Source organism: Ailuropoda melanoleuca, chromosome 12, assembly GCF_002007445.2.
Source record: "Ailuropoda melanoleuca isolate Jingjing chromosome 12, ASM200744v2, whole genome shotgun sequence".
In the NCBI taxonomy this organism is placed as follows: Eukaryota; Metazoa; Chordata; class Mammalia; order Carnivora; family Ursidae; genus Ailuropoda; species Ailuropoda melanoleuca.
Window position 1 is genome coordinate 5,190,265 of NC_048229.1, and position 11,459 is coordinate 5,201,723.

General features: G+C 62.0%; 1 protein-coding gene across 21 annotated transcripts in view; it reads left to right on the forward strand.

Moving 5' to 3' along the window:
- The window catches only part of NCOR2 (nuclear receptor corepressor 2), a 217,925-nt gene extending 212,302 nt beyond the window's left edge, over window positions 1-5,623 (forward strand). For 10 of the 21 annotated variants that reach the window (XM_034639633.1, XM_034639638.1, XM_034639631.1 and 7 more), the window contains 3 exons: window positions 2,420-2,641; window positions 3,672-3,851; window positions 4,461-4,642. In XM_034639633.1, coding sequence (XP_034495524.1) covers window positions 2,420-2,641; window positions 3,672-3,851; window positions 4,461-4,642 — 584 coding nt within the window. Of the gene's footprint in view, window positions 1-2,419; window positions 2,642-3,671; window positions 3,852-4,460 lie in introns of all 21 variants that reach the window. The other 11 variants (XM_034639637.1, XM_034639639.1, XM_034639635.1 and 8 more) reach the window with 4 other exon arrangements.
- The last annotated feature ends 5,836 nt before the right edge of the window (window positions 5,624-11,459 follow it).

An 11,459-nucleotide genomic window follows, 5' to 3' on the forward strand; every position in this document is an offset into this window, starting at 1 on the left:
CACCGAATTAGGGGTACACACAACTATCTGGAAACACCAGCAGCCTGCCGGGGCCTCGGGTGGGGGTCTGAGTGTGGATGGGGAGAGTGGGCGTGTACTTTGTATTCACGGGCTTCACTCAGGGTCCACGGGAGCGCTTTTATAGAGAGAACATCCGTTTTACTCGAAAATTCAAACCAGCTGGGCAAACAACGAAGATGTGTTATGGAGATGGGTGAAAACCCACGTGCATTTTTAAACTAAAACTTGAGCCTGCTGTGATGTTTGGGACTTGGGGGACCCTCGGGGTTGGGTCCCCAGCTGCTGGTAGGGGCCACAGGGTATCTTTCCGCTGCTGCATGGAAGGCCCAGGGCAGGGCTTTAGGGAGTTGCCTTCCGAAGTCTGGCGCGAAGAGACTGAGCCCAGAGCAGAGCTGGGACTGGCACCTCCGTGGGCAGACCCTGTCCGGTGGGGCAGAGGTCCCAGGGTCGTTTGCAGGGCTGTGTCCTCTGTGCCCTGGGCCTTCAGTGGGGGTGTGAGGCCAGAGGAGCAGAGGGCAGATGGGCTGGCCTTCCCGCGGGCCATCAGAGGGGCCTCGAGCCCTGGCACAACCACTGGATTTTATCAAAGGGTCGTCAGGGCCTCCAAGTGGGGGTCTGGACCGGGGCTCGTCTGTCTACCCAGAGACTAGATCCAGGGGCCGTCACTGAGCCTCGCACAACGGGGAGGAGACAATTTAGTCAAACCAACAAGATGGTTAGAGATGAAAATGTCCAGAACGTCGCAGTCCTTGACGCAGGCAGTGGACACACAGGCGCATACGTCCGTAGATTCATGCGGCACTGCGATGAAGATCTGCGCCAAGACTTCCGTGTAAATCCTGTTCAACTTCTCGTGAGCAGTTCAGCACGCGCGCACACGTGTGTCCGCAGGCCCCGGCCTCTGCTGCTCAGCCCCCACGTCAGACTTTGGCTCTGTAACCGGAGGTGGTCAAGCTTGCTTCCTGCCTGGCGCCGTCCGATCGGTCACCCGCGACCTTGGGCGGAAGGCTCGGGAACGTCGGGATCGCAAGATGCCTCCCCGTGAGAGACCGCCGCAGCCTCTACCCCTCACGTCGTCTCCGCTCCTCGCTGTTTTCTCAGGGGCATCGCGAATACTTTTTTCCCCCCAGTGCTCACCTCTGCTGGAAATACCACTTGTTCTTGAGAGATACGGCTTTTCCCCCCTTTTATGTATGTATTTTTGAAGTGCTGGAGAAATGTGGCCAAGACACAGCTAAAAAGATGAAGAGAGTGTGTCCCTGGTTTTGACTGAGTTTGAAGCTAAAAGGAAGAAAAGAAAAACAAAACGCAGGGAGCAAATGGTTGTCCAGAAGCGTGGTTCTCAAAGCCGCCGAGAAGCCGTCCTTGGAGCTCACAGACGAGCCGGGGGTGGGGGTGGGGGGACAGAAAGCCCCGGCCGCCGGCTGTCCGTGCAGATGCTGCCCGAGGACGGCAGGCAGAGGGGCTGAGCTTCGTGGGCAGTCTGGTTTAGTAAAAATGCGGAGAAGAGACACGTCCCTGGGGTTTGTGAAAGTCCCCAGAATGATCCCCAAGAAAACGAGAAAGGGACAGAACGTGGTGAATGAGAAAGGCTGAACTTGTGGCTGCGACGTAGCGTGTGTCCGCAGGGGCCTGTCAGGGACCGGTGTGTGGATTCGACCGTTTGGTGACGAGGCGGCCGGGCTGGGGGCGGTCATGCAAGCGTCTCTAGCTCTGCCCTGTCCCCCGCACGCACTGTAACTGCATGGCTACGACCCCCACTTCACCGTCCGTCTCTGCACCTCTCTCTCCTCGTGGCTCCCGGGCGGGGGAGAGGCTGGGGGAGGAGAGTTAGGCCCAGCGCTGGCAGGGGGGCGGGGTGCAGGCGGGGGTGTGGGCCCCGAGGGTCCCAGACCTCACGGGGGTCACCTTCCCTCCCAGAGTCTCTTCCTCAGCCCCCGCCAGCCCCGGGAACCCAGGGTGAAACCCCCCCCCCCCCNACAGGGTGTCCCCCTCTGACTTCCGCCCTGACACACACACACACACACACACCCCTTCCCCGACTCCCTCTTCAAGGCCACTTGGAATTTTAAAAGAGAAGCAGCCCCAGCTGGGATTTTGGGGTAGGGGGTTGCAAAGGGGCTTCTGATTTACCAGAGGGCAGAGTAGGAGAGACGGGGGGGTGGTCATCTCACCTCCCAAACCGAGGGCCCGAGTCCGAGGGGGCCCCCCACCCCAAGCCCAAGCCGTAGGAATGCAAGGGGGGAATAGGGAAATGAAACATGTTGCTTTGCCAAAATGTGCTCACTGTGTATTCTCTCTTCTCCTCCCCCCCCCCCCCCCCCCCCCCCGCTACTCTCTCCCTCTCTCCGTTGTCCCTCCGGCCCCCCTGGCCCCTGTGTGTGTGTCTCTCTCCCAGGCCTCATGACCTGCAGAAGCCAGGCGGTGCAGGAGCATGCCAGCACCAACATGGGGCTGGAGGCCATTATTAGAAAGGCGCTCATGGGTAAATATGATCAGTGGGAGGAGCCCCCGCTCAGCGCCAATGCTTTTAACCCTCTGAATGCCAGTGCCAGCCTGCCCGCTGCTATACCCATAACCGCTGCTGACGGACGGAGCGAACACGCACTCACCTCGCCAGGTCTGCAGGCCTCCCCCGCCTCGGCCCTCCAGCCCCACCCGCCCCGTCTGTCCCCATCCCGGTGTCCTTAATCTTGTGCCTCCGCGTTCCTCTGACCAACCCCCTCCAGCTTTGGAGCTTGTGACTTTATTTTTGTGCGTGTTTGACGTGGGCCTGGAGTTGGCTAACCCCCGTCTGGGTGGGCACAGCCCTGGCCCTCCGTTGCCCACTAGGTACAAAGGAGCTGCTGCTTTCTAAAAACACTCACTGCTGTCCGAGCCCTGCCCTGCCTTCCTCCCCTGCTGGACGCAGGTCCTGGGATGCCCGCGTCCGGGCCTGTTTCGTGTCTCCTTAGAGGAGATGAGGCTAGAGAAAGGCCCACCTCTGTGGGTCAGGGTGACCCCTCCTGGCAGCCAGACCCATGGGCCCACCGTCTGCTGGGGCCACCGTGTGTGACCTTGGCTGGCCTGGGACCTGATGAGGTGTCTGTGTGCCAGCCCCAAATTCAGATGAGTCGGGGAGACCAGAGGGGCCAGCTCCCCCTCTGCCCCAGGTCCCCAGTCAATATTCTACTTACCTGAGCAAGGAGACCTCAGGCCCATTTGTCTGACTTGGCCAGTCTGGTTCCAGGAAGTTTCTGGACTTAATGGGGGCCGAGGTCTGGCCTCAGGGGTCCCAGGTTCTCTGCAGAGGGCCTGTAGCCTTCCCAGCCCTGGCACAGTCCTGGAGCAATGGTCAGGGTCAAGCCAGAGGCCTGAGGCTTCATGCTCAGGGTATCAGCCCCTGGGTGGGTAGGTGGGCCTCAGGGCAGCCTGAGGGGCCTTTGAAAGTAGTTCAACCCACTCCCCTAGAAGAAACCCCCCTCCAGGATCGGGCCCAGGGCAGGTCTGTCCATCTGGTCGACTGGTGTCCCGGTGGGGCTGAGCTACCGTCCTCCCCTGCCATGGGGGCCCAGGAGGCAGGCAGCTAGGGCCTCACCCACCCCCACCCTCACCGTGTAAGTGCTGTCTTCACAGTCCAATGCGGCCCTTTTCCGTGTGTCCCCCTGCAGGTGGTGGCGGGAAGGCCAAAGTCTCTGGCAGACCTAGCAGCCGAAAAGCCAAGTCCCCGGCCCCGGGCCTGGCGTCTGGGGACCGGCCACCCTCGGTCTCCTCGGTGCACTCGGAGGGGGACTGCAACCGCCGGACCCCACTCACCAACCGTGTGTGGGAGGACCGGCCTTCATCCGCAGGTGGGCATCAGGGAGTGGGGGTGCGTGGGCCTGCTGGCTGTTGGCCCATCGGACGCACAGGTCATTGGGGTCGGGGTGCCTGAGCACCTACTGTGTGCGGAGTGTGTGGTCTGGCCTCTCCTAAGAAGACTGCCCAGGGGCCAGGTGGAGAGAAAGGGTGTGCTCGGAGCTGTCCAGGGAAGCTGGCCTCTGGCCCTGATCTGAGAAGGGGGGTGTTCAGGAAGTGAAGGGGGGGCGATCCCACAGGCTTGGCGGGTCGTGGGGAGCCAGGTTTCCTCAGTGAGCACGAGGCGCCACTGGAGAGTTGTAAGTGGGAACGTGCCTTATCTGCTGTATTCAGGAGAGCCCTAGGCTGCAGGAGGACAGACCCGAGGAGCAAGGGCAGGAACAGCCTAGAGGCCCCTACTGGTCTAGGGACCAGGTGGCCAGGACACAATAGCGGTGAGAGCTGAACAGTTTTGAGGAAGCTCGCGGGAGTTAGGAGGGTTTGAGATGGTGGCCAGAAAGAGGAGGCCAAGGCCCAGTCCCCAGTGTGGTAGATGGATGGGCCCATGGGGGGTCCCCAGCTCACGGGGGCCTCCTGACGGTCTCTCCTCGTCTCTCCGGCAGGTTCCACGCCATTTCCCTACAACCCCCTGATCATGCGGCTACAGGCGGGTGTCATGGCCTCCCCACCCCCACCTGGCCTCCCCGCGGGCGGCGGGCCCCTTGCCGGCCCCCACCATGCCTGGGACGAGGAGCCCAAGCCGCTGCTCTGCTCACAGTACGAGACACTCTCCGACAGCGAGTGACTGTCAGAACGGGGTGGGGGGCGGTGCCAGGGCCCAGTGCGTGGCCAGAGCAGCCGGGCAAGGAGCGGGGCAGCCGCCGACTCCCCCCACTGAGGAAGGAGCCCCTGAGTCTGCCTGCGCGCCTGTCCGTCCGTCCGTCCGTCCAGAGCCGGCATCCTTGCCTGTCTAAAGCCTTAACTACGACTCCCGCCCCGGGCTGGTCCTGTGCAGTGACCTTACTCAGGGGATGTTTACCTGGTGCTCGGGAGGGGAGGGGCCGGGGAGGGGGCGCGGCGGCCACACGCACGCAGCCGGGGCGGCCAGGGACCCAAAGCAGGATGACCACGCACCTCCCACGCCACTGCCTCCCCCCCTAACACATCTGGAACCAAAGTCTAAACTGAGCTAGCAGCCCCCACCCCCTCCCTCCATCCCCATTCCGCTTCTTGCTCTGGACAGACAGACACGGGCCCTGTCCAGCCCCCAACGCTCTCGTCCCGGTCTCCACGGACTGCCCCGGTCCACGAGACTGCTGGAAACCCAGTTGGGCCGGATGGGCGGGCGAAAGGGCCAGGTGCGGTCTGGGGCGAGCGGACGCTCCAAGGAACTGGACTGTCGTCTTACACGGCGTTGCCGCAGCGGTGGGAAGGAAAGGCAGGTGTAAATGATGTATTGGTTTACAGGGTATATTTTTGATACCTTCAATGAATTAATTCAGATGTTTTACGCAAGGAAGGACTTTACCCAGTATTATTGCTGCTGTGCTTTCGATCTCTGCTTACCGTTCAAGAGGCGTGTGCAGGCCGCCAGTCAGTGACCCCATTGTCCGCAGGACTGAGGGGGCGGGGGCTGCGGCTCGTGAGCGCCCCTGCGTCCTCCCTCCCTCCCTTCCTTGGGCAGAATGAATTTGATGGGTATTCCGTGACCGCCATTGCGCACGGCGGTGGTGTTCTGTCATTTACACACGTTGTTCTCATTAAAAAGCGAATTATACTCAAGTTACAAAGGCTTCTTCTCTCCCTCGGACTGGGCAGCCAGGAGGGCGGGCGACAGGCCTCGGGACAGCGGGAATGTCACCCTGGAGGGGCAAGGAAATATCCGCCCGAACCGCCCCAGACGCGTCCCCTCGCAGGTGCGTATTTCCATCCACGGTAAGAACGTCTCCGTGAGGGGATCCACCAGTCACAGCCCTGGTGAGAGTATCAGACACTCCTACTCGTGAAGGGACGGTATCGAGTCCGCACACCTGGTTCAGGCGTCCGACACGCATACGGGGGGGGGGTGTATTCACGCCCCTGGGGAGGGCTTCCCGCTCGCACCCGCGGAGGGAGCAGCGCCGTCATGTTCGGGATGGTCATGTCGGTTCGTAACCGTGGAGTACTTTTCATTTCGTTCCTGCCACCGTCGTGTTTAGAAACAGACCCGTTGCCGTCACTGCTTTCTTTGAATACAAGGCAGAAGAGGGGAAGTGTCACCCGTCTGGGACTTGGAATAGCCACCAAGTGGCGGTGGCTCGCAGGTTCGGTGGCAGGGGTCCCTGAGAGGCGCCCCGCTCTTTGCCTCCTGTGTCCTTACAAGCGCAGCCCAAGTTTCGGGAAGGCTGCGGTTCTTGGCCACGGACAGAGGCTGTTCTCGGTCGGCTCTGGGCACCGGTAGCCTCACTGTGACCCCCACCCCTGCTCCTTACCCCTGTGGCCACCTCGTCTGGCACCCTGGCCTGCGCCGTGTTCTCCAGACTCTTGCCCCGTCCTGGGTCACGGGTGCACATCTTAGCCTGTTCCGCCAGATGCGGTGCCTGATTCTGGAAGGGCGTTTGGGAGTCCTCACTGCCCCCGTCCTGTCTGCCCGCCCGTGCTGTGGGCCCTCGGGGGTGCCCGCTGCATGTTCGCCCGTCAGGGCTCTTCCCCCTGCAGCCAAGAGCCGGGCAGCCACCTGTCAGCCACCCCCAGGTGTCGCTGGCCCAAATGTGGACTTCGTGCCGAAATCCGAGAACCCCCGCCGTGGCAGAGCCAGGGTCAGCCCTGCCGTGTGGGCTGGGGGGCCACCGACTGGTGTCCCTCGGGCCCCGTGTGCAGAGTCCTGTCTGCAGAGAGCCAGCCTGATGTGCGGACAGCCCACAGTCAGGAGGTGCACGCTGTTGGAAGGCCTCGGCTGCATGCCCAGTCCGCGGTCTGCTCTTGGGGTGGCCGTGGGTCTCTGGCACCCTGGAACCCTTGGGAGCTCTGAGGAGTTGGGGCAGTGGGCTGTCTGCCCCTCACAGGGGCCTGGGACTACAGGTGAAGCTCACGGGGTCTGCAGGGCACGTTCTCTTTCTGGGCATCATGGTCCTGGAATCCACCCTGTCCCTGTCCCTCAGTCTCTTGGCCCAGGGGTGCTGGCCCCTCGGCCCACCCAGGGACAGACACCCCCAAATGCCCAGAGAGGGGCCCAGCCTGGCCCAGCCAGCTTGCTAGCAGGCCGATGTGTCCGGCCAAGAGCATAGCGTTCGTTCAGTTCGGAACCAGCCTTGCAAGGCTCCGATGAGGTGTCCCCAGCAGGGGTGGCCGCGGGCCTGGGGCGCTCGTGTCCCACCCCAGACGTTGGGCTCCAGCCTTCCACTCGGCGCTGCAGAGACCCCATGGGATTAGGGCGGCATAGGAGAGGGGATCGGGGTCTGCCGGAGGCCGAAATTGCCATCCCTGCCCAAGCTCCACACGGCTGCTGCCCAGTCCCTGGGCTGACCGGCGCCCCGCCTTCCCGGGCTGTGTGTCTGGAGGCCCCAGGAATGGGGGTGGAGGACGGGTCCAAGTCGACCGGGGACCCTATCCAGCCTCCCTGATACTCTATCTTCCTAAGTTTCTCCTGCCAGCCTGTGCCATGAGACAAGATGAGCAGAGAGGCCCGGAGCCTGGTCTGGTGGTGACTTTCTGTGGAGCCTTGGGGACTTTGTGAGTGCCCTCCCCCGCCCCCCGCAGGGGCAGTGAGCCTCGTGAGTCCCCAGCTCAGGGTGCAGCCGGGCACCTGGGCTGTAGTGTTGAGGCCGGCAGGCAGGTGGCAGTGTCGGGCCAGCACAGGGCCCTGTCCTGGCTGGGGCCTCGCTCCTCCACTGCGGGGCATAGGCCAGCCCCCATCTGGAATCCAGGATGGGTCAGGCTGTGTTGTCCACACCAGCCACCAGGGTTGGGCCACACATGCTGATGCCACCCAGGATCCCATGGCACCTCCCTCAGCCGCAGTTAGACCAGAGTGATCTGGGAGTGGCCGCAAGTCTTGGCCCACATGGGCCTCTCCGCCAGCCCGTCTCCGTGGCCTCAGGGCTGACCCCATCTAGCACCTCGGTGTAGAGGTGGCCCTGACCCAACACGGGGGTGTTTGCAGGGTGTACGGAGAGCTCATGGCCGCGGTCTTCCAACCTCGACCAACCAGTCCTCAACCCCAAAGAGTTCGTTCCACCCCCGTCTTGTTTGCCTTTCTCGGTGCTCCGTCTTTGACACGGAGGCCTGTGCTGTTTCCCGGACCCTCATCTCCCCGGAAAACTCCTACACACGCTTCCAAACCCAGCTGGGACAGTGCCTCTTCTAAGAACTCCTACCTTACCATCTTCTCTGTCCTCTGGGTCTCTGATAACACTGCAAGCCACCCACGTCCTGGATCAGACAGAACCCTTCAAGGGCAGAGCTCCTGTTTTCCCCTCCTGCCCTGTTGCTGACTGAGCTCCCTTGGCAGTGGTGTTGGGCTGAACGGGTTCTGTGAGGACCAGATCTACTAGAAAACCGGCATGTGATTTGTAAAGTGAAGGACAGTCGGTGGCAGTGTCCGCGTGTCTTAGGACATTGGGAAGTTGGCTAAATGCACATTCCTGGGCCCCGCCTAGAGAATATCAATGTGAATCTGTAGGTCTAGGATTAGGCCTGAGAATCTGTGTTCTCAGCAAACAGCCCAGGTGTTTCTCATGGGGTGGTCTGCAGCCCTCACGACGGGGCGGGGGGGGGTGCCCACGGCCGGAGGTTGACCTTCACTGAGAACCTGGCTCCTCCCTCTGTGTGTCCACGAGGTCTCCAGTCGGGGCCCAGCAGTAGGAGGAGGCCTGGCCTAGAGAGCTGCCGCCCACTGGGCTTGGCTCAGGACAACCTGGGGCTGGGGGATGCCAGCATGGTGATAACCGAACTGCACGGTCAGGCTGGCTTCCTGGAGGTGGTGGCTCTTGGGTGGGGGAAGGAGAGGATGGGCTGAGCGGAGGGAGCCTATGTGGGCCAAGGCTGGGAGGGGAAACTAGCCAGGGACATTTGGGAGCCCAAGGTGACCATGTGGAAGTCAGTGTGAAGGCCTGGCATTTTCAGAGAAGGAATGAGCCCAGCAAGGTGATTTATTGCTTTTCTGAAATTGGAGTGACATTAGCTTGCCAGCGTGTTGGATGGATTGAGAGAGAAGCCTCTGAGACCAATGGGGGGCCTGGGTGGGGGCAGCACAGCAGGGAAGAGCAGGACGGAGCCCCCCTTGCCCTGGGAGTGGGTTGGGGCCGGCAAGGGGTCGGTCCTCACTGGCCATTTAATGGCTGTGTGACTCTGACCGAGTCATTTGAACCCTCTGTGCCTCCGTTGCTGCCTCTGTAAAAGGGGATGATGCGATCATTGTCATTCCTCGTAGAGACACTGTTCACTGTGTCCCTGTGCGGGAGTCAGATAGGGCCCCCAGGCAAGGAACGGACAAAGAGGGTTTGATAGAAGATGAAAGGAGGAAGAACTCCAGGGGGGCCCAGCAATGGAGGTCTTATTTGCATGTTTGGGGGCAAAAGGGATGGCCAGCAGCTGGGGGGAGGGCTCCCTGGCCATCCTGTCCTTGAGAAGGCTAAGGAGGGCCATCGTGTGGACGGATCCTGCAGGGAGCCCGGGGGCTTGGCGGCCGTGTGACAGACCCCCTCCACAGGCAGGCCAGGTCCCGCTTCCTCATTAGGATTTCTCCCACGACCCCCGAGGGTCCCCACGAGGGTGAACCAGCCAGGCTGCCTGCAGACGGAGCGAGGGCTCCGAGCCCTTGCTGGCTGCTCTTGGCACTCCTACCCTGGGGAGGAGGGGATGGGCTGCATTGAGTCCAGAGGATGGGGACACCTGTTTTGGGGGGGAGTTGCTGAGTTTGATTCCAGGCTTGTGGGTGTAAACCCGGAGACGGCAGGAGTGATCGCAGCAGAGGGGTGTCTGGGGCCAGATGTGACCCTCGGCCGCGGGAGGGGCTTTTCCCCGGGGTGGGGGGAGGCCCTGCCCCCAGGAAGGCTCCCGGCCGGGTCCTCTGCGGCAGAGGCTCGACAAGGGCCAAGTCTCACCTCCCATCTTCTGGGACGTGAGAGCGTGCGCCCATCTGGCAGATGCTTAGAGACGTTAAGCGACATGCTCTCTTTCCAGCCACCGGGCCCATCCCCAGTGTTGTCTCCTCCCCAGGTACTGCGTGAGTGACATCTGCCCCTCCGGGGGCTTCCTAGTGCGTCTAGATTCCGGGTGTGTGGAGAGTGGGGGAGGTGGAAGGGCCTTGACGAGCGGCAGCCTGAGCCCGGGCAGCGGGGGGCACTGTGCTCGGGTCTGTTTTGGGGGTGGAAATCCCAAGGATCTAGATGAAACTGGAGTCTCCTCTGCCTGGCCTCCAGGTCTTCTGGGTTCCCAGAAAACGTGGGGTGCACTTGGGGGCCTTCCGGGCAGCTGCCCTTGCTCCCCACTTTCTCCTCCTCCCAGGTTGGGCCTCACGGAGCCCCCCTGGAGACAGGGAACAGTTGGAGACTCCAACTTGCTGTGCTCTCCGAGGCCGTCTGGGAGACGCAGGATGGAGGTGACCCCGGGAGAGAGAAGGGAGAGGCGTCGTCTCAGTCCCCCGAGGGTGAGGAATCTGCTGGGGGTCCCAGGCCGGGGCCGGAAAGCTGCAGCTGGAGGGTGTCGGCTCCCTGCGCGCCTCGGAAGTTCTTTCTTGAAGGGCGACCCCAGGGGCACCTCCAAGCTTGCTGGGTCATTGGCACGGTAACTGCACAGGTCTGGAAGCCCAACCCATTCTTCCTTCAAGTGGTAGGAGATAGAGGTCGTGGTTGAAATGGCGCTCGTGCAGTTGGATTGATTAAGTACGAACGACGGGACCCCCAGCACGCACGTCCACACAGACTCCCATCTCTAAACGGGCTGAGTTCTCAGGGTCCCCGAAGCTGTGTCAGTGCCCTCTTGTCCACACAGCCCGCAGAGGCCTCGGGAGTCTTCCTCACAGTGATGGAAGCCTGTCCTTGCCCCTCCTGGATTTCACCTCTGGCCCTACCCTGCTAGAGACCATCCCCCATTAAAGGCAGGCAGCCAAGTGGCTAAGGTTCTGGCCCTGCCTCCCACTCGCTGTGTGACCTTAGGCAAGTTACTTAACCTCTCTGTGCCTTACTCTGTAAAATGGAGACACAGGAGTGCCCATCTCAGCAGGTATGGCTGAACGGAGCGAAGCCACACGGGATGGTCCATTTGGCGTCTGGGGCACCCCAGGGGCTGTGTGAGTCAGCTAGGGCGGCTTTACCGTTACCGTCGTCTTACACACCGGCAGGCTCAGGGCTCGGCATCAGGAGGCCACAAGTGACCCTGCCCATTGTACTCCTGCGAACCACCCCTCGAAGGAGGGCTATGTCCCCTGCAAAAAGCCTCTATGTCAGAAGACACCCCACTTGGTCGGCCCACCAACTTCAGAGGCCCAGGGCAGCAAGTTCCAGTCTGACTTGGCAATTCCCAGAGGACACTGTCCAGTGGCTGCCGAGTGTCTCCCTGTTAGCACAACCTGGGGCCCCAGGGGTTGGGATGACCTCTGCAGAGGCAGCTGGGGCCCTTCTCTGGGGAGGGGGGGGTGGGGG